This window comes from Passer domesticus, chromosome 19 (genome assembly GCF_036417665.1).
Source record: "Passer domesticus isolate bPasDom1 chromosome 19, bPasDom1.hap1, whole genome shotgun sequence".
Classification (NCBI taxonomy): Eukaryota; Metazoa; Chordata; class Aves; order Passeriformes; family Passeridae; genus Passer; species Passer domesticus.
In genome coordinates this window covers 5,025,128-5,047,367 of record NC_087492.1, presented here as the reverse complement: position 1 = coordinate 5,047,367, position 22,240 = coordinate 5,025,128, and the positions used below count along the sequence as shown (strand labels likewise).

Below are 22,240 nucleotides of genomic sequence, written 5' to 3'. Positions count from 1 at the left end.
TGCCATGGGAGGCGGCGGGGCGCATGCGCGCGCCCGCGGGAGTGCCCGGATGCAGCGGGAGGAGGCGCTGCCGCCATATTTGCCCAGAGAGCAGCGAGCTGGTAGCTGCAGAGCCCCCCGGACCCATCGGCTGCCATCCGCCCCGCGCAGTCCCCGCCGCCGCCCCGCCCGTAGGACATGGACGATCGGGAGGACCTCGTCTATCAGGCCAAGTTGGCTGAGCAGGCTGAGCGCTACGATGGTGAGCGCGCGGGCTCGGGAGGCCGTGCACGGCCGAGGGGAGAGGGAGGGAGGGAGGGAGCGGCCACAAAATGGCGGCTGGGCGGGGGAGGGGGGCAGGGGCGGAGGAGGGGGCGCACACAAAATGGCGACGGGGAGCGCCCTGAGGGGCCGCTGGAAGCGGGGATCGGGGGCCCGGGCGAGGGGGTGTCTCGGGCCGGGGCGGGGCCCGGGGCGGGGGGCGGTGGCGGCAGGAGCCGGGAATAAAATGGCGGCCGCGAAGGGCGAGTCCTGGCGGGGGGGGCAGGGGAGCCGCCCCCGCCTCGGGGGGCCCCACAAAGAGACCCCGCTGCCCCTCACGGCGCCGCGAGGCCCGCCCGGCGCCGGCCCCGCGCTCCCCCGGCCCGGCGGCGCGGGGCGAGGGCGGCTCGCCGCAGACAACGCCCATGCCCAGCGCTCCGAGCGGGGGCCCGGCCTCGGCCCCTCGCCGGCCGTGCTCGTGGGGGTCCCCGGGGACGGGGCTGCGCTTCTTTCTCTGCCTCTGCCCCCGGCTGGAGATCCTGCTGCCCCTGGCAAACCCAGAGAGAGCGAGTTGTCGCCCTGCAGGGAGCGAGTACATGATTCACTGCCTAAAGAAAACGCATATGCTTTCATTATGTGGTAGAAATTATTACAGGTAGTTTCACTTTCCCAGCGTTTTCTTTTCATCATTTTTCCCCTTTAAGTTTTTGTGCTATCCTTGATCATTTAATATCCGTGATGATTTAATATCTGGGGGAAAAGTGGTAGAGGGGAGGAACTGGCAACCCTGGGTGGTGTCTCTTGCCCCAAAAATGTCTGTCTTGCAACTGTTCCTTTTAAACATGGTTCCCCTGCATATAATAGAAAGGGCCTTTAATTTTCTCGACTCTTCTGAGACTGTTACTTTGCCCTGAGAGCTGTGATTACTCATTTGAAGTGAAATAAATATATGTGTGTAGAATGTGTGAATGCACTAACGCCTCATTTAGAGAAGTAAGAAGACACTCCAAATATTTTCTGTTCATACATTTTTATAGACAACATGACCAAGTTTTCACCAAATGATAAATGCTTAAAAAACATCTGATGGCAAAAAACACCTGATGGCACCATTGCAGAAAATCTGAAAAATACTTGTTTTGGGAAGAAAAAAGAGAAACTAAAACAAAAAGAAGGCTTAAATAAAACTCCATTCATTTAGAGTTTTGATGGGAAAATAGTTTAGAATTCATAGTACTACTAAAAGAAAGCAGTAAGTCAGTCTCTGCAATAACTGAAGAACTTGGAGAAGGGAAATGCCCCCAGAAACCAGGTATTGGGGTACCATAATTACCTGGGCAGAGGGACACATCCATGTTCCACAGAATGTGTGCAACTCCTGCTGGGGAGGGAACGGTTCTCCACCTGGTGTGGATGAGTCAGTGCCACTGGAAGTGTTGGCTTTGGTTTGAGTGGAAACCCAACATCCTGGAGCAATCATCATCCTTGGGAGCTCTGGAGGCATGACTGTCTTTCTAGGCTTCTCTGAAGTCAGCAGTAAATCACTTTGTTAGAAGGTAATAGGACTCTACCCCATGGCACAGATCTGCACTGCAAACTTCCTGTCAACTGATAAAAATTGATTGGGAAGGATTATTGCCTTGGTGCAGCGTTTCCCTGGGTGCACCTTTGGTTCTCCCAGCACCATGACTGTTTGCTACACAAGCTGCCCAGAGCAAAATGTAGGAGACTTGTTGAGCTGTATTGCTTCTGAATGGGCATGGGGCTTGTTACAGTTTAGGAGGGAGCACTGAACTTAAGGTTGTCTTGTTGAAATCAGTGCTGTGGGTTTTGGACTTCCAGAGGTTTTGGGAATCAGGTTGGGTCAACATAATTTAAGATGCACCCACTGATTCTGCCAGCTGCTCTAAATGCATCTTCACTTCCCTCGTGTCCATGGCCTGGAAGAAAATGTACTGTAGATACTGTTTTATCATTTAATTCTCTGTTCCTGTTCAGCTGAAACAATTAAAAATGATTGGCATAATTTGTTCTTGTTAATGTGAAATAATGCAGTTCTGCCAAGATCATAGTTGAGACTGCTGAATAATTCTGTGAACAAAGTGATTTGAGAAGCAGTATGAGGGAATAAGCCAATCCTAATTTTGCTCCTCAGTTTGATCTTTGAGGTGCACAATTATAAGGCCACAGTTACTAATGGGCACATATGAAATGGGGTGATGGTAAGTACTGGCTGCAGATACACTGGAATACAAGTCCCTTGGGTAAATTCAAATATGAGTTTGACAGGGTTTTTTATGTTTAGCATTAGGATAAGTGTAAACTTCTGTCCCATCTTCCTCCTGGAGACTGGAAGAGTGGTGGGTTGCTATTTATGTATGGCTCATGGCATTTATAGCAGCACTTATGGTGGGCATCCAACTGTGGCTTCTTTGGTGTTACTTACCTGACCCACTTAGGGAATTTCTGAAGTCTTGGGAGCTGCATTTGTGAACGGGTGGGAATCAAGTCCTGTGTCTGTACTGTCCTCAGGATGGTGGCCCAGATTAAGAGGACAACTTTCTAGGTACTTTTGCAGTGTAAGTAGCACTTAAACCCTGATCTCCAGAGATTTGGGTGTCTGACTATCTTCACAGATCTGCTTAGGCATGTTATGGCAAATCACAAAATGCCAGGAAGCTTACTGGCAGTGCAGGAAGCTTGGTGAGAAATCTCACTCGCTGCTGTTCCTTAGTGGTAGAATAATATGTAACTAAATGGACTCCTTTTTTGGAGAACAATTGGAGTGAGTGATATTGTGGGACTTCATGTCAAGAGGATGTAGAGGATTCCTGTAGACTGCTGCTGAGTATTGAAACCAATCCCTCTTTGTGGGAGCTGGGAACATGTTTGTCTCAGGTGAGAAACGTGCAATGGCTGAAGGTGGTCTGTGAGCAGATACTTCCAACAGATGCTTTGTACAAGTCTTGCAGTACATTACCTGGGTGAGGTGAAATAGGTGGGGTTTCCCCCTCAAAACCAGAGGTACAGGTGAGGAAAGCCCAGCCCAGCCGTGGCAGGTCTCCTGCAGGGTAACAGCTGGCTCCTTTGTCTTTAGAATTGTCTTTATCACGAAGGCAGGAACGTGTGCAGCTGTGGGTTCAGTTCAAGATTTGAACCCTTTTTAGGAAGATCTGTCTCCTAGTAACAGGTCTTCAGCTTAGAGCCTAATGAGGAATCAATAAGTCACAAATTAGAATTAAAATTTTGGTTTGCAGAGGATTGGTCTCTTTCAAGCAGATGTCAAGGATACTTGTTTTTTGGGTTCCTCTCCTCATTAATGGTTACCACTTACCTGTTAAAGCTCTTACTGGTGTAGTGATGTGGGGTGTGACTGCTCTCTGAGGTAAAAGGCAGAAAAATCTTAGCATATCCCTAAGAATTGTAGGAATCCAAGAATTAAAATATGAGCAAGGCAGTGCTAAAGGAGTAAGACTGTACATTTCTTTAAGTGGGAGTTGTACATGCTGGGACATAAATTGACTTGTGATTATGAGCAGTTGTGTGAGAGAGGGCCTTTGTCTGTAATGGCCTTCTTGAATTTTCTGAGGTACCAGGAGCAGACAAAGGAGACAGAATTCTACAATTGGATGATGAGGTCCTCTGCAAGGAGCCAGAACTGAACTGGTTTCCAGTATTAGAGGATTGCTCAGTAGCAGATCTCAGTCAAGGGGAGAGATTTATGATGAGGCCCAGGCTTAAGATGTTTGGTTTCAAACTGAAATGTTTGTTAGAAATACTGGGGAAATCCTGTTGATTTGGAAAAGTAAATGTCCACAACTTGAAGAGATTAGAGGAACTATTTAAAAATGTTCTTTTTGCAAGGACTTGTGGTAGACCATACAATTGATCATGCAGAAAATCCCACTGTTGCTAGGATAACTTGGCCCTAACCTGTGCTCCTGCACGTGTGTGAAGGTACAGGACTGTTTATTGCAGAGTCATGCTGTCAGGTCTGGAAGGGTTTTGACTGCACCAGCTGTTACAAACCTTACACAAGGAAGGGCAATATAACCCCCTGCTTTGTCCACAAAATCATCAGCAAGCCACTGTGCAGGTTGGATATTATCTGGTGGTTTTTTTTCCTCCTCTGCCTGTTGGTTGTCTTAACTGGGAATCCACCTGTTAGGTTCTTTTATGCTCATTTATGTGAAACTTGCATTTGTGCTTGAATTCTGGTCTGACCCTTAGAACCAATTCAGTTCTCAAATTTAGAAGCAGGATTAATTTTTTTCCCTGTGAGTAGTTGTCTGAGCTGGTGACCTGAATGAGCCAGTTGAGAGGTCAGAGGGGTGTTGAGCTGGAAGGAGGGAATCAGTAGGGATGGGTTCAGCCAAACACAGGATTCACTAAGAGAACAGAAAAACCTTCTGCAGGCAGTGTGATGGTGTGTTTAGAGGAGTTCCTACTGGATGGAAAGAGGAAGAGGAGCTGAACTTCCACTTGGTTGAATTTGGAGCTCATCAGTGTAGTGGGTAGGGTGGTACCCACTTATGCTAGGTCTGTAGCTGTGGGAAATGCAGTCTGGCATTGATCTGCACAGTTACATTCATCTTTTGCTGAAGAAAATAACACTGGCCCCTATTTCTGCAGTTCTTCTCGTGTTTGTTCCTAGGAGTTTGCTGCTACCAGGTTAGTACTTGTTATTTGCTTCTGTTTCTGTGGCTCCCTCAGAAATGTCAGCTGCTTCCAGCACAGATCCCTGGTGATGCCACTGGTGGGCTTTCTCTGTTCTCAACACTTGAGTCTCATATTCATGCCCTGTTTCCTGTCTTTCAGCCAAGTGTTTATCCATGTGAGGACTTTCCTTCCTATCCCATGGCAGTTGAGTTCCTTAAAGAACCTTGGGTGAGGGACCTTGTCAAATGCCTTTGGGAAATCCAGGTAGACTATTCCAATTATGTCTTCCTTGTCCATGTGCTTCACTTGTTCAAAGCATTCCAGTAGATTTGTGAGGCATAATGGAAGGCCATGCTCTACAGTATAATGATTATGCATATAACCCCTTATTCCAGGCTTTTTGTGAATGTAATTCCCATTAGCTTGACCCCTAGTGAGTATTAGGTTCATGGTGTTGTGGGTCCCCTTGAGTGTCTGCTGGAACCCTTCTCAACTGAACAGTGTAAACCACTTTGTGTTTGCTGCTATTAAAGCCCTGACTGAGAGGTTACACACAACAGCTTAGGGTCAGATACTTCAAGTTCCTGTGACTTGTTTCTGATCATCTTTTGTTCATTGCAAGAATGAACAAGTACAAGGCTAACACTTGTACTGAGTCTTTGAATACTGCTCGTGATGTGTAATCATGTGTGGTGGACACGATTCTTTCTGCTGTGTCCTCCACTTCCTCACGACTCACAGGATGCTCACTTGCAGCTTTTTGCTCCTGAAATGCTCAAGTGGGTACTGGGCAGCAGATTAGAAGCTTGAAGATCCTGGTTTGCTTTATTGCCCTTAGATAAGGGCAGTAGAAAAGATTAAATTTAAAACACAACTTCCGTTTGCTGATATTCTGCTGCTACTAAATAGAGAATTAATGACATAATACATAAGAATTCTACTTTCTGGTTTCTCTTAAGGTTCATTTTGGTTTGAGTATGATGACCATTACATCATCTCCATCTCACCTTTGCTCAACAAGTTCTTTTTCTGTTCTTATTTCAAGAAGCTTTCTCTCTTAAGTAGTTCCTCTTTTGTAAGGGAGGCCTCCCACTAAGAGATTTTCTAGCTCTTGTTTTTTTCCTGTGGTAACACTGAAATTCTTACAGTTTATGCATATATGTGGAGGCCAGGGGGAGTTACTCCAGCAGTGGATCCTGTGTATTGTTCAAAGTCACAAGGAGTGCCCTGGTTGTGAACAAAAAAATCTGACCCTGTAGCATCCTGCTTAGTGAGACTCAGGCACTGAGCTAGAGGTTACAAACACTACCAAGTTTCCTTTAGTGCATCAGCCTATGTTTTGGCTAAATGGTTTCTGTTACAAGCACAGATTTTGATAGAACTGCCAGATACTGGTTATTGTCTTGGAAGGGTCTGTTATTTGTTGTTTTGTATCCTGTATTGGGAAGGTTTTTAGTCTTCCCACTAAATTTGCTGTACATCACCCATTTCCTTATTTCCTTACCTGGGGATATTGTAGTTCCCCTGGGCTTTTTGATTTCTAGAGTTTAAGAAGCAGCAAATACCTATATTCTCATTCATCTCTGGTCAACTGTGCCCTTTGTTCTGTGGCTTGGCCCCTAAGGATGCTTCTCAACCCTTGTAAACTTCCCCATGACTTCTTGGCTTAGAGTAAGGCTTATTCTTTGTCTTTCACTTTAAATCCCAAGCCTTGCACCTTGCTGTTCCACAAAGCTTTTGGAGGTGGCCACCTCTGTCCCAACCCTTTGTGCTTTCCAGGCTTTGTCTGTGTGTCCCTCCTGGTGGCTGGAGGTGACTCAGCAGGGTTTGCAATGGGAAGCCAGCATTTTAATCACAGTAGTAGAATACAGGAACCTGAAAAATGGCCTGGCCATGGTGACAGTTTTGTAGTGTCTTAGGCAGGTGTTTGGAGCCTCAGCTTTTCAGTAAGAACATACAAACCTGATCAGGCAGTGTTTGTGTGTTGTGGTATTTCTTAACCAACAGCAGGTGCTTGGGGAGGGATCTAAATCTAGGGTGAGCATGTCATTATCCAGAATCCCTGTCCTTCCACAATTTACATTTTTGGGATTTCCTGCTCTGATGGTGGCATGATCTGACAGTAGCATAACAAGTGACAGCCACAATCACCTGAGAGGCTGGAACTTAACCACTTAAATACAGTCTCTGTCTCTCTGAATCTGCATAACACTACTTTTTTCCATAATGCAGTGTAAGAATCTCTGGATTTTGTGTGCAGTGAGTTGTCATTCCTGCAGTAATCCTTGTTAATGAAATGTAATCTTAGGCTTGTATTTTGTCTTGAATGGTCTCTGACTGAGCTTTCCACCTCTTTGTGGAAACTTCCAGATAGGTAAAACTGCACTTAAAAAAAAAATAAAAAATAAAAATTTGCTCTTTTGCCGGTGTAGGTGACTTTATTTTTGTTTTCTGTTGGAGCATGTACAGATAGGTTTTCCCCTTGATTTTGTACTGCCTGTGTTCTTAAGATTTTTCATCAGGCTTAAATTTGCAGGGCTGGATTATGGCTTTACCATGGAAGACCAAGGTATGTGCATAATATTTTGTCTTGTTGAAATATCAGCCCAAATTTTTGTGTTTGTAAGTAAAATTGGGTTCTTTACTAAACTAGAAACCTTTTTATCCAACAGTTTTGTGGGTAGACTGATAAAGACTGATAAACGTTTTCTCTTTGGGTGGGACAGTTGTTGATGGGTGGGATTCTGAGCTGTGGTTGTGTGGTTACCTAGTGACAGGATTAAGATTTTGTAGAGATCTTTCAGTTCCTGTAGTCAGTGTTGGGAGGTGGTGTACCCAGGGTGAGGGGTGCTGGAGCTGAGGGTTTTGTGCTTCAGAACAAATGGAGGAACCTGAGGTGCTCCCCCCTCCCCCAGCATCCTGTTCCCAGTGGCTGTCACTTGTCAGGGAGTCTATTTAACTTACTAACAGCTCAGTCATAAAAATGTTGGGGTGATAAGGGCTGTTTACTGATAAGGAGTAGTTGTGATCAGGTGCCTGTTTTCCTTTGGCTCCCTTGCTTCCCTGGCTGTGGCTCTGCAGGAGGGTGGGTAATGACCTCCTACTGAAACACTGACACAGGAAATCCTTGTAGGGCAGGGTTTGGGGTTTGGCTTTGTACCAGCTATTGCTGAGCTATTGCTCAGCTAAATTGGGTTTAACCTCTGTTTCAAGAGCTTGGAGATCTTCATGCTGGTATTAGATAGATAAAGTCCTGCAGAAGCCAAGCAGTTGATTAAATTGGTAATGATGTGTTTGAATGTACACTGAAAACAGCTACTCATGTGCAGGGAACAGCAAGTCTTGTGTATAGTTTTTTATTTTAAATTTTCACACCAGGCAGATGTGCTTCTAAGGAAGAGGTTGTGAAGGAAACCTGTGGAACAGTTGATAAAATGTGCCCTTTTTGCCCCAGTTGTTGCAATTTCCTGATACAGGGCAGAAGATCTTGGAAGCTGTTGCTGTCCATGTTCCTCAACCTCCACACTTCTGGACTCATTATTCCTTGTATATCATTGTTATGTGAGATAAGTGTGAAGAGATTTCTGTTGTTTTCATTAAGAGGCAGGTTGTCTATAACAGCATTGTGTACTTCCAGGAGTGTGACTGCAGTGTATTTAATCCCAGTGGATAAAGCACAATCATGGAAACCCTTTAAAGAGAAGGCAGCATCTTCTGTAACCTGTAGGTTGTTGCTTCTCTGAAGGTAGTAAATATTAGGCTTTCAAAACAAGACCTGCATTTTTTGCTGGAGCTTGACAGAGATACCCAGGTCAGGAAGACTGCAGCTCTCAATTCCTCATTGTCATTTTAGTCCACAAGAACTGTCAGGCATCTTATCTTGAGTGTAGCCCTGTTGTTTAATAAACTTCAGAATATTAGATGGCTTAATTTGCATAATTTAAAAAATTCACAGCTTTAAAGTAGATTATGAATGGGATGGTAGGGTCATCCCTCAGGAAATAAATCACAGTACTTGCTTTATTTAAGTAGCAAATTGTAGCTGTATTATATTGCCTGTAACTTAGGGCATCAATTACTTATGTTTATGTTAATATTGAATGAACATGGAGTGTTCTAGGGCAGCTCTCACATTCTTCAGCAAACTCACCATTTTGCAGTTGCAGGGTTGTGTTTTCAACAAATTTTATCAAATCCTTGGTGGATTTTTTTTGGTTACTTTTTGTGATTTGGAGAAGCAAAATCTGCTGATAAAAATAGAGCCACCATAAAATGTTGTCCTCCACATATGGAGACCTGTTGGAGACTGATAACACTGCTCCTGCCAGGGAGCCTGCAGTCTCCATTGCTGCAGTAGCTTATGCCTGTTCAGGTTGTGATTTTGACATCTGAGGGCCAAAAATGATAGTTAAGCTTCATTTGTATGTTTAACACTGTTCTTCTAATGTGTCTTGAACAATCCCAGTGTGGTTAGGTAATTAACGGGTTGTAACTTTCCTTAAGTGGTTCAGTCTTTGCTTCCATTGGAGTATAGGAAAGCTGGTTGTGGTATTGATTGTTCTCACCTCAGGTTTAGAAATACTTTTCAACAGGCTTAAACTACAAATATATATTAATTCATGTTTGGTGTGTTACTTTTCAGTGTAAATGGCTGCTTGGCATGGGTACATTTGGTTGCTGTGGGTACACTCAGGATGACTTCTTTGTTACCACTCCAAGCACCAAATTTTTTTTTTGAGGTTCATCTTGCAGCTTTGACTCACTTTCCCAGTAACAGTACTCATACATCTCTACATGTATTCAAATCTGGATTTGATATTTTTGTTAATTACCACATTACACTGTATTCCAGTTGACAAATCAGTGGAGCATCCTGTAATTTCTCAGATTTATCCTGATTGTGCCAAGAGCCAGATCACATTTGCTCACCTTTTCTCGCTGTTCTCTGCATTCTCCAGAGCACTCTGGAGAACACACACTCCTGTAGGACTGTGCTGATAACTGTTATTAATTTTTGGAACCCTTGTAAAATACCAGATGAATATCAGATACTTCTTTGTGTATGTGCTGATTGATTTGTTTGGAACACTCCAGGGTAAAAGTGAGGAGTAGCTGGATTAAAGGAGGAGGGAATCTAATTAATTTCCTAAGTTCTCATTAATGTACAGCTTGTACTGAATGATTTGAAAGATGCTTCAGGTGGGAGAATAATTGCCTGACCTTTTCCTCCTAGAAATGGTTGAATCAATGAAGAAGGTGGCTGGAATGGATGTGGAGTTGACAGTGGAAGAAAGAAACCTGCTTTCTGTTGCATATAAAAATGTGATTGGAGCCAGGAGAGCTTCCTGGAGAATAATCAGCAGCATTGAACAGAAAGAAGAAAACAAAGGTGGAGAAGACAAATTAAAAATGATTCGGGAATACCGGCAAATGGTAAGATGGAGTTGGTCTTACAGAAAATGTCATTTAGTTCTGGTCCCCTTGCCATAAACTGCCCTGGTGCTCCAGATGGCCTGTGCTGTGCTGACCTGGAATAGGGTGGCAGCCTGGGAAGGCTGGAGCTTGCTCCTTATCTGGAGAATGGATCTCCTAGTGAAGGGAGAGCTGTGGTGTTGCTGTGTAAACACTCAGAAGGGAGCAGGCTCAGGAGAGGGAGGGCTTTTCCCTCCGTGCATCAGCAGCTCTGCCAAGCTTTGAGCTGCACTGGCACTTCCTGGTTACTCAGGTGTGAGGCTCCACCTGCTCAGGAGGCCTCATTCCTTCCCTTCCACCCTCCCTGACCCCAAGCAATGTCTTTTTTTAATTAACCCTGTCAGAGGAGGTGTTTGGCTGTTAAACTTCCACTTCCTATAAAAGTTGCTTTGGATCATGACACTTTTTGTGATTCCAGTTCTCTGTCCTGAGAGTTCAATACATTAATACTTGAAATGTCCATGGGAGGGTTCTTCAGGCTCTTCTTGGCTCCTTGTCTTCTGTCACTCCTGTTCCTGGGGATGTCCTGGTCATGCCAGCTGTGAAACTTCCGTGTTGTAGCAACCTCCAGGGCCTTGCTGTTTTCTCTCTCTGGAGAGAGAGGGAAAAATTGATCCACATAACTTCATGCTGACTTAGTCAGTGTGTGCAGCTTTACCTAAAATGGAGAACTTGCAGCAGGCTCTGACTTCCATTGCTAAGGGCTAATGAAACCTCCAGCTCTTAGTGAGCTGTTGTTCCCCCTGCCCTAAATGATGGCTTAGCACAGAGCAGGCATGCTCCTGTGCTCTTTAAATCCCACACATTTCTGCAGAGACTTCATCTCCATTATTTGAGGACAAGTGCCTCCACATGGTTCATATCTTCACTTCCAGAGAAGCAGTGGAGTCTGTTATATCACCTGGCACTGATTCATATACCAGCAATGGAAATGATCTTGGCTTGGAAATCTTCTCCCAGGAATGGCTCTGTTACTTTCTGTTGACTCACAGGGTTTCTGTTGCACCATGGAATTGTTAAAGTTGTGAGTTTCTAATTTTATGCTGGCATGCTGATGGGATGAGACTCTGCCAGTTACATACAGTCCCAAATAACCTTTTCTTGATGGGTGTCTACAATTTCCTAAAAGAGCACAGAAAACAGCACAACAGCTATCCAGTGATTAAATTTGTTAAACATTGTGTGGTTCCAGATTCTTTTGCATAGGGTTTTGTGGGTGGTTATCATCTTCTGCCAAAGATCCTTTAATGATGAAAAGACTTTTCTCCTGGTTTTGAAAGGACTCTAGAAATAGCCTTTATTCTGCATCTCTTTTTGTAAAGGATGTGTGCCATTCTGGATGGACTGGGGTGCAAGAAGTACAAGTTTGTAGTGCTTGAGGTGTCTGCAGAGATGGAGAGGCCACATGAAGTCAGTGTCATGCCAGCAGGGTGTTGAGCTGTTAAATCCCCAGAGGGAGCAGCTCTCACAGCTGCACGGGAGGGGCAGTGCCCTGAGCTCTCACTGGTTCCACACTGGAGGAAGGGTGGCTGTGTCTGCCCAGCTCCACAGGGGCTTCTGCAAGAGGTTCCTGAAAAGCCAGATCCTGTTAGTAGCTGCTGGGAGACTTAATATGGGTTGGCAAGGGCTCTGAGTGTGTGAATGGGTTTGGCAGGGTGGCCTGGGAGCAGGAGGGAACATGGCACAGGTTTGGATGCTGCTGCTCCCTGTCACTGCTGAGCAGCAGCACTCCTGCCCTTTGTGCTTGGTGCTTCCCTGAAGAAACAGCTTCCAGCAGAATTCTGCTCCCTGTGATTCCCTTGTCAACAAATTCTGCCTATTGTAGCATTTCCAGAGTAAGTTCATTGTTGGGAAAACCTTTTTCAGGCTTGAAAGGCTCTGAAGAGGGGAAGAAAGCCCCAACCAACCAAACCTCCCCCCCAAGCCCCAAACCATGTCAGTGAGCCAGCAAGGCCAAGTTTAAAGCCCTGGGGAGTTGGAGAGAACCAGCATCTCTAAAAGACACACCTCGTCTACCAGAAGCAGCTGTGACCTTGCTCAGCTGTAGAGTGCTGCTCCAGCAGGAATTGAAAGTTCTGTAGTGGTTTCTGTGAAAGTAACTCTTTTCTGGGTTTGGTGTATGTCAGTGTTTACTGCAGTTCAGCTCATGGGAGATTTTTGAGCTAGTGGCCAGTGTGACCCGGGGCAGAACTCGGGGGAGGGGGGTGCTGGGAGGGCAGGGCTGGGCTGGCCTTGGCTGAAGTGTGCACTGGGAGATGAAAGACACCAGACTGTGCCTCTTCCCAAGCCACGTCAGCTGAACAGAGCCAAACACATCCATAGCCTTGAGGGAGAATGCCACTTAGGTGCTTCCTTTGTAGGCAGGCTGCTCTCCTGGCTCCTGTGGCCATTGGGATGCACACAAGCCCCTGAATTTCTCATCTGGCTGCATCTCTGCTGAGAGCACTCTGAGGCTTGTGCTCATCATCCTTGAGGCTGCAGTGGGGTGTGGCTGCACACAGTGCAGTTCCCTCCCTTGCAGTCAAACCAGATCCACTCCCACACCATGGCACAGGTATTGCCCTTCCCCTTCCTGCTCTGGAGATTTTGCACATGGATTGTGTGTTTCCAGTGCTCTGACTTCCAGCCTGGGCTGTATTTTGGGGCAGCTGCCAGGCTCTCCTCCATCCCCTCTTCTTAGAGAGTGCTCCCTGAGGCACTCTGTCTGGAGCAGATCCTTTTTGTACAAGAGCTTTTAGTTTTGTTGTGGGTTTTTTTGTTTGTTTTACTCTTAATCACCTTGATTTATATTAAATCTTTTTAAACTAAGCTTGCTCAGGACATTTCCATTGCCCTGGACAGCAGCTGATCTCTGATAACTGTGACTGATCCTTTTAGCAAAGCTGGAAAAGATCTGTCTGAGATGAAATAGAAGTTTGTACATGTGTGGTTATTTAACTAAAGAGGATTAGAAACTGATTTAATTCTTTGCAGTTTTGCTGAAGATCTCTCTGCAAAAGAAGTCATTGAAAAAGAGGATCAAGAGGAAAGAAGTTTGCAGGAACTGACTGCTGGCCAAAGGTTTTATAGCTTTTGTAGCCCAAGAATATATGAAGTAGATTCTTCTCAAGTGACCATATTTCAGCACCTTTCTTAAGCATTTGTCACATAATTAAGTACAGCACCTTACTCTTCCTGTGAATGTCAGGGCATTCTCACATTTGTGCATTAAATTTGCTGACAGTTAATTTACCTAAAGGAACTGCTACAAATCTGTTACTTTGTACAAGTCAGTATGTGTGTATGTGCCAGGTTATAATTTATTTTGGTAGTTTGAACACCTTTGGGTATAACTGCTGTGGTTACAAACACAGATAGTTTGGGAGCTGTGTGGTGATAAAAGGATTGCATGGCAAGGAAAATGCTTAAAGGAAAAAGGAAAGCAAATGCTTGGGTGGGAGGATAGGAAGGGCTGGTGGACTGAGTGGGGCTGCTCCTCTGATCCAAGACATGCAGTTCCTGGTAGTTCCTTTAATGCAATCAACTTGAGCCAGAGTTCTCTTCAGCTGTAGCTGTGAAAGTCCCTGTGAAATCATGAAAAAGCAGCAATGAGTGGTAGACTGTGTGCATTAAACCAACCACTCCTGCTGGACTGACCTGGGGGCTCAGAGCCCATCTGGTTTGGGCAGTGCTGATGTCACAGGAGGGGTTTCAGCTTTTCTGGGTGTGCTCAGTTTCTTTGCTTGCAGGTGTGAAACTCTCTGTGGTAAACCCTGATCTTGTTTCGAACTGGAAAAAATGAAGGTTCATGTGACTGTTTTCAGTTCAGACTATTCAAATTTAGTAGCTGTTTTGAAATAAGGTTTTATATACTGTATTTTTGGCCACAGATTTCACTGTCAGTGTTGATGATTTCTGCTTTTTCACTGGGTTGCTGTGTTTTCTGTTTTTCACTTGCTTCTGGAGCTTGTTTTCATCTTGTACCTGACCTTTGTTTGTGTGACACATCTTGATTCTGTTTTTATACTCCATGAGTTTTGTCTTAAGGCTCTAAAAACAGAGCTTTGCCTCCAAGGACTCACTAGAACCTGTGTGAAGGTGCCATTTAACTCTGGGGTATAATGGAGTTGAGCTGATTCGTGTTAATTACCTTCAAATTGTCCCCTTTGCTGTTGCCATTTTTAGGGCAGCCTTCCAGAATCAAAAATGGAAGGAATTGAGTTGTGCAAGCCTTGCAGTAAAGAATTACATCCTGAGACAAACTTAGTGCAGTGGTCTAGCAAGGAGTTTACAGTTCCACTGTTCAGTTCCCCATTTCATCATCCATCAGTCCCTGCCTCTCGTGTGTGCCAGCTAAATGTGCAGAACTGTTTTGCTTAATGCACCTGTGGAGCAGCTGCATTTTATTTATTTTTCTTCTGTCTTAATCCTCTTTGGAATTTCATGATGTTACCTGTTTGATATTTGGGTACTTTAGAAAGCTTTTAGGCTTAAGTGCTCACCCCGCCCCCTCTTTAATTTTTTGTTATATTTTTGTTTTTCTTTACTAGGTTGAGACTGAACTGAAGTTAATCTGTTGTGACATTCTGGATGTACTGGACAAACACCTCATTCCAGCAGCTAACACTGGCGAGTCCAAGGTTTTCTATTACAAAATGTAAGTACCTTCTTGAAAGGCCTGAAATAGAGACAGAAATTAAGTAGCTGTAATTGGAACTTAAAATACACTGTTGTGCAGCTCTTAGATGTAAGAAACATCACTTCTAATTGAGTTGCTGATGTAGAAATCACATCCCTGCTTGGTTTTTTTTTATTTTGCATAAACTGAATATTTGTAAAGAGAAGAAAAGGTGTGTCCTGTAGTGATGATTTAAAATTCCCTCAGCTCCTGGTGCAGTGTTGTGTAGACTGAGCAGCAGTGCGTGGTGTGTGAATATCTAAACACACTTCAATTTCAGCTGGTAATTTAATGAGGGGTGGGCAAATGAGGATTACTGACTTGCTGCTGTTTCTGTTCTCAGGAAGGGGGACTACCATAGGTATCTGGCTGAGTTTGCCACAGGAAATGACAGGAAGGAGGCTGCAGAGAACAGCTTGGTGGCTTACAAAGCTGCTAGTGATATTGCAATGACAGAACTCCCACCAACACATCCCATCCGCTTAGGACTTGCGCTCAACTTCTCTGTATTCTACTATGAAATTCTTAATTCTCCTGATCGTGCCTGCAGGTAGGTGGTGGCTGGCAGAGTGGGAATATGGGAGTGTTGTGTGAATGCCAGACAAGGCAGAAGTGTTGCACCTTAGGTGACTGCTTTTCCTGCTTTCTTCCTGTGATGTTTGCTGTGGTTGATGTCAGTTCGCTGGGAAGATTTCAGCATCATTTTCTTTGGAGTCCAGAGCCACATGTTTGTGTGGGATTAATGGTGTACGAGAAGCTGAACAGGGATAACCTTGAACTGATCAGCTAATGGCAGTTCAGCAGCTTGCCAGGTTAACTCTGTGCATGCCCTCAAACTGCCCAAGGGGTGAGGTGATTTAATTGTCTTGCACAAGCTGGAAGGGGTGGTGGCACTGACTTCTGTGACCTGTGAGCATGTACAGAGTGGTGAATGGAAGCAAATACCATTTCTCTTCTGTCACTGCAGATTACACTTAAGTTTTTAGCAACACTTAATCAAGATACAGAAATGTTTAATGAAACCAATATTCTTGAGTAAAAAGTTTCTTAAAGCACATAGAGTGACTGATGTTAAGTTGTGCTTCTGGATTGTGTTCAGCAGTGTTTGTTAAATCTTTGTTGTGTCATTGCAGGTTGGCAAAAGCAGCTTTTGATGATGCTATTGCAGAACTGGATACACTGAGTGAAGAAAGCTATAAGGACTCTACACTTATCATGCAGTTGTTACGTGATAACCTGACACTATGGACTTCAGACATGCAGGGTGATGGTAAGTGAGTCCTGACCCAGGAACAGAGAGTGGAAATGGAGAGCCTTTCATGGTTCACTTCTGTCTCTCCTAATCTTGACCCTCCTGCCTTAACCCTGGGTCAGGTGGTAGGGGTGACACTGGAGTCTTTTGAGCTCTCACTTGAAGGAAGGAGGTGTGGAATTAGCAACACTGTGTTGTTTTTCCCTCCCCACATGGCAGCTGTGATGACTGTAAAAACAGTGACTTCATTTATTTCATCTTTTCTTTCTTTCTGCTTGTCATGCTCATCTCTGGCTGTCATTCCAAGCAGAGGGAACCTCCAGTGCAGGAGGAAGCACTGGAAATGCTTTAGTTCCCCTTCATTCCAGGTCACTCCATATTCCCATTGCCAGAGCAAATGTCAGATGTGTCCCCTGGCAGTACCAGAGGGTGGGACATGGATTGCTTCTGTTCACTAGCAAAGGATAGCACAAATTTTTGAAGTGGTTTTGGCACACTGAATGGACTTTCCCAACACTTAAACTTTCACATTCAGTGCTTAGTATAAATCTACTCATTTTAGGGTTTCTTTCTTGGAGAGAGAAATGAAAAGAGCTGGCTTCTTTACTTTTAACTTGATGGGGAAGAAATAAGTCCTGTTAAGATTATTTTGGGTACCTACAGATGCCCAGAGCTTAGAAACAACACTGCTGAACTTCACATGAAGATGTGAGTGTCTTAAATTTTTGTGAGCTGTTCCTTGTAGCCACACAGCATTCCTGGGGTACTTCACTGGTGGTGTGTCCATTTGAAAGCAAATGCAGAATCTTATCTTTTTCCCAATTCCCAGTTTTTATGAAGGGTGATGGGTTTGCTTTGAGGTGTTGTTATTCCATAGCTTCTCACTCTGCTCTTCGGGCTGCTGAGACTGGGAATGCTGTGAATGTGTGGGCTCTTGGATCCTGGTTTGCTCCACATCCCAGTGTTTAAGGCTCTTGCACCTCCCTTTCCAAGGGTTATCTCCTGCTGCAGGATGGGCCCTGGATGGATCTGTAGACTTTCCTCCAGACATTGCAGGTGTTGAATGCCTTCCTTGCCATGGGTAGGCATTGGAGACAGAAATGTATTTCAAATTCCCTCAATTTAGATACAACCTTTACTTTTTTTACTGGTACCAAGTACCCTGGTAGTGTGTGGAAGCCATTTTAGTGCAGTAACAAGGATCAGTGTGGGATGATACCAATATCTTCCAAACAGTGTCTTCCAAAAGTTCCCAATTTGCCCATAGCTGATGTCTCTCATGGATATTGGATGTAGAAGTTCCACAGGATTATTTACAAGCTCTTAAGATTTTGAAAAAAAGAAATAGAGGTCTAAATTTCTTGCTCCACAGCATGGAAAATAGACATCTTTGTTCCTCCTGAAGTAGTTCAGGTTGTCCTGGTTACTGGTGCCAGAAAGATAATGATGACAGAATTGAAAATACTGTAGGACTGCTTAAAATCATGATGGAATTCTTCAGATCCAGAAAAGCGATAATGTAGAAGGTTTAGACACAGGTGCAAAGTTAAGGTTCCTCATACTTACTGATGCTCTGAGTGCATTTCCAGCTGATGGTTCCAGAGCCCCATTTTCCCAAACGAGCAGAGCCTTTGAACAATTAATCAATAGTGGCACAATAAATCAGATAGTGGCAAATTAGCAGTTTCCAGGGGTTGGGAGAGGCTTGGAAAGGGCATTAAGCTTTTCCCTGTTTCCATTTCAGCCGTGTAGGGATGTAAAGCCAGGCATGACCCAGCTGCTGCCCTCCCATCCCAATCCCTGTAGCTTTGCCATGGCCCAGATGAGTGCTGAGTTTATTTCCACACTTGTAATGTCATCTCCATATGATTCCTGTTCTCCCCTTCTTTCCTGCTGTATAGATTCCTAAAGGAAAGTCCAACTGTTCATTTCCTAAAAACTCTACTTTGTAAGTCTCTTGTGGCTCACTGGAGTTGTCAGTGTCAGTTTTCCTGTCACTAACAGTGCCTGCCTCTGTCACCTGCTGCTGACAAACGCTTGTGTCCCTGCTGCCACTCCTGTGGCCCCTGTCCCCTGCCCAGGGGTGATGTGCTTGACTAGGATCCAGAGTACCTCACATGTTTGGGATTGAGCTGCAGAGCTGGATGGATAAAGAATATTTGGGCATGGGAAGTACTTCACAGTGGCCTGGTAGAGGAGTATTTGCTCAAGTGTGTTGGTTAGAGCATGCTCAGATCTTCTCATCTGGGTTAAAGCCTCTGCTTTCCTCTCTTAAATAGAATTTTGTCTGTAAACTTTATTGTTGTTAATGTCCTGTGTTCCTAGGCCTCTCTTCCAAAATCTTATTTCCTGTTATACCTGGTGGTAATCCTGAATCTGGACATGCTCTGAGCAAACATTCTGCTTATCTGCTGGAAGTTACCAGTCTCATTTGATTGGGTTTTATTGCAAATTAAGTTTTTAATTACTAGTTTCTGTTTATTGCCCTTAAGAGAGTCCCATCTTATGTGGTTACAGATAATTGTAAGCATTTTTTCAGCCTCTGTTATCAATTTAAGTGACTTGTGCATGTGTGATGACACCAGCTGAGGTACCTGGAACTTGCCCAGTTGCAGCAGAATTTTGGCAAACCCTGCAGAAGGAGTTGCATGGAGCTCCCTGGGGCAGCTGGAGTGTAACCAAACTGCAGGAGTCTCATGGCCAGCCCCATTCCACTGCATGGCACAGCCTGCTTGAACAGAGACATTAATTTCCACAAGATATTTTTCTTTAATAACCTTAAATCCAGGGTTTCTTGTCAGGTTGGACTTGCAGTAGGGTGTTTTTCACACCTTTGGTAATTCCTGTATAAAATTCCCTGAGGTACTTTGCTCTTGAGGCTTGAGTGAGCTTTGGCAGGAAACGAGATGAGGGTTTGGGGAAGGGATTCCCAGATCCAAGGGTGTTGATCCATGGCTGTTGCTGTGGTTTCTGCCTGGGCTGTCCAGCCCTGGCTCAGCAGGACTGCTCACCTGAGTGGTGTCAGAGTTCAGGGCTGGGTTTGTTTGTCCTCACATGTTCTAATGGCCTGGCTGCAGTTGTGTGTGAGGGTGCAGGTGATTCCAAGGCTTCGTTTCCATGGGAATGCTTCACTCTGGAGCTGGCAGTGTGGAGTGGGAGAGTGAGCGTGTATTGCATGAAAATATTAATCTCTAGGTGCTTGTTAAGCTGTTCTGCAGCTCTCGGTTTGAAATGGTAACATTTTCCTTCCTTCTTCCCACTTGCACAGGTGAAGAACAGAATAAAGAAGCGTTGCAGGATGTGGAAGATGAAAACCAGTGAGACACAAAGGCCAACAAGAGAACCCATCTCTGACCACCCTCCCCCTTCCCCACAAAAACCCTCAGTGTCACTCTGAGAACCACCAAATCTGACTTTTACATTGGGTCTCAGAATTTAGGTTCCTGCCCTGTTGGGTTTCTTTATTTTTATTTTTTTTTACACAGTTTAAAAGTTCTTAAAGGCAAGAGTGAATTTCTGTGGATTTTACTGGTGCCAGCTTTTAGGTTCTTTAAGACACTAACAGGACTGCGTAAAGGCTCTTTCAGCATTACTGTATTGTCTCTGCCAGCTGTGGTGACATTGCCATCAGACCTGGATGTGACACCTGAAGGCCGTGTAGGGAGAGATTGGTCCTGGCCAGGTAGTGCTCATGTGGTGGCATCTTTCTTTTTTTTATAACTGTTTAAACTGAATTTTATACCAATGTTTCAACTTAATTGGGTGTTTAGCTTGAAGTTGCGAGGTTGCATTTGGGACATTTATTGTAGTGGTTTTACTGTATAAAAACAAAAAGTTTCCAAACTGCTGAAATGTTGCTGAAAATCATGGTGCTGGTAACAGTTCAACAATCCGTGGCTGCTCATTCTTGCCTGTTCTTTACTTTCCCTCCAAGCAGGTTAGCATTGAAGGTGGCATTGATAAGCCTGCATGCGTGTTCAATATTTTTTCTTTTCTCCCTCCCCTCTCCCCATCTCCCTTCGCTCGCTCAACCTCTTTTGTTCAGTATGTGTAACTTGAAGCTAATTTGTACTACTGGATATCTGACTGGAGCCACAGATACAGAATCTGTATTGTTCTTACTGAAACACAGCATGGAATTAACATTAAACTTAAATAAAACAAACCTAAATTAAAAATGCCAACCATCACTATGAATTTCTTTTAGAAGAGTAACTTTCCTTTGTTGCTTGTACTAGGAACAGTTGGAGGGGGAGAGAGCAGCAGGAACAGCCTTGTTCTTCAGACAGGAGCTAAGGAAGATTTGGTCTGAGCGTGAGTTGTGCTGCTGGGAGCAGCCCTTTTATCCAGGCTTTCCCTGTAGAAATCCCTGGGAAATGGTTGGTGAATTCCTCTCACCTGCTGTTCCAGTTCCATAGATGGAGAGAAGGGACACAGGTTACCTGCTCTGCTGGGAATAACCTGCTCCTTGGCATGGCCACAGAGCTGGGGCTGGGTCAGCCTCCCCCAAACCACGTAAGGAAACTGCACCAAGACAAGGAGGGGTTGGTTTTTTGTAAAAATTTATTCAGCGTAGTCTGGCAGAGGTTATACACCAACATCTGCAGCGTGCTCTGCACACACTGAGCACATCTGGGGATGGCCTGCAGTGTACCCCACATCCCAGCCAGGAGCAGGCTGGGCAATGGCATCGTGTCAGGAGCCAGAGCAGGACAGGGAGCTGAGGCTGTGAGAGGCATTCGGGGCTGGCTGTGGCTGCTGCAGGATGGAGGGGAAGGGTGTCTAAGGCAAGTAGAGCAGGATGCACAGGCTGGGCTGTGGAGCTGTGCCAGGGGTGCAGCAGGAGCTCCCCATGCAGCCCTGCACCCTGCAGCTGTTTGGATTCAAGGAAGGTGCTGAGGAGGAGCCTGTGCTGCAGCCAGCCCCTGTGGCCCTGGAGCTGTGGGGCAGCAGCAGTGCCCTCCTGGTAAGGCAGCACTGAGGCACTGGTATAAATACTGTAGGAATCAGACTTCCAGTTATGGAACAAGAGGAAGAGGCATTTTTCCTGAAGGTGCTGCTCTGAGCCTGCGGAGCTGTGTGGGGAGGGGGAGTGGGGACTCCCAGACTGGGAAAGAAAGGGAGGGGGGGCTCATGTTCATCCCATGGCCAGCCCAGAGCAGTGGTAACCTCTGCAGTTTGTATTACATTGTGTTTGTGTGGATATGAAAAATTCCTATGGTATAAAAATAGAGCAAGAAATGGGACAGCTGACTTCAAAAAAAGATGAAAGTCTCTGGCTCCTGATCAGTGAAGTTACATGATGGGTTTTTCAGGTTATACCTTGTAACCATAAACTAAAACCAACAAAAATTCCAAATCTAAAACATAAAATTTCCACATCATCTCTCGTAGTGCATCTCACCCTTGGCTATAAAGTATTTACAGGTTTTACTCATTTACACAATATGGCTTCACTATATTTGTAACACAAAGCATTAAAACATCTCCGAGCAAAATTCTTCATAATACAAAGTTTGGCATTTCAGTGATTTGGCTGAGAAAGCAGCAGAGTTACTTGTTTTCTGATTGTGCTTTTTTTTTGGTGATGACAAGCACAAATTTTGGTCATTTCCATCAGGGCTTGAACTCTTCCTCAAAGCCCAGCTGAAGGTCCTGAGCTGTGGTTGCAGGAATGCTGTGCTGGACCCCAGGCTCAGTCTGGTAAGGAAGAGAGGAGAAGGCCTTTGTCTGGGACTTGGGAGTAAGACAGGAGAGCAAGGATGTATTTTGTGGTTGTTTGAAAGTGCAGGTCTTTGGTAGTAACAGAAAGAGCAAAGCGAGGAGGGGGGGTTTGCTGGGAGCAATGTTCAGCCAATTCCTTGGAGAGAAGGGAATTCCTGGAGCAGGGAACTTTCATCATCGGGAATTCAACCGAGGAGCAACCTGCAGGAGAAGGACAGGTTTGAAAGCATGTTCAA

At 45.0% G+C, this 22,240-nt stretch overlaps 2 protein-coding genes across 5 annotated transcripts in view; one reads left to right on the top strand and one right to left on the bottom strand.

The window, feature by feature from the left end:
• The first annotated feature begins 42 nt into the window (after positions 1-42).
• YWHAE (tyrosine 3-monooxygenase/tryptophan 5-monooxygenase activation protein epsilon) lies at positions 43-20,464 on the top strand. The gene is made up of 6 exons (XM_064395093.1): positions 43-241; positions 10,133-10,332; positions 14,901-15,007; positions 15,372-15,578; positions 16,162-16,298; positions 19,549-20,464. Exons 1-6 carry the CDS (start codon positions 178-180, stop codon positions 19,599-19,601), a joined length of 768 nt encoding a protein of 255 aa, XP_064251163.1. The 5' UTR covers positions 43-177; the 3' UTR covers positions 19,602-20,464.
• MYO1C (myosin IC) overlaps positions 19,766-22,240 on the bottom strand; it is a 51,449-nt gene continuing 48,974 nt past the window's right edge. For all 4 annotated transcript variants that reach the window (XM_064395082.1, XM_064395084.1, XM_064395085.1 and 1 more), the window contains exon 32: positions 19,766-22,205. In XM_064395082.1, coding sequence (XP_064251152.1) covers positions 22,179-22,205 — 27 coding nt within the window. In that variant the 3' untranslated portion in view covers positions 19,766-22,178. The remainder of the gene's footprint in view (positions 22,206-22,240) is intronic.

What these genes read in the sequence shown, in the direction of transcription:
- YWHAE (XM_064395093.1), top strand. Translation starts at nt 178, where the DNA reads ATGGACGATCGGGAGGACCTCGTCTATCAGGCCAAGTTGGCTGAGCAG. An exon ending in TTCGGGAATACCGGCAAATG is followed by an intron (nt 10,333 to 14,900) that starts GTAAGATGGAGT and finishes TTTCTTTACTAG; the next exon opens with GTTGAGACTGAACTGAAGTT. An exon ending in TTCAGACATGCAGGGTGATG is followed by an intron (nt 16,299 to 19,548) that starts GTAAGTGAGTCC and finishes CCACTTGCACAG; the next exon opens with GTGAAGAACAGAATAAAGAA.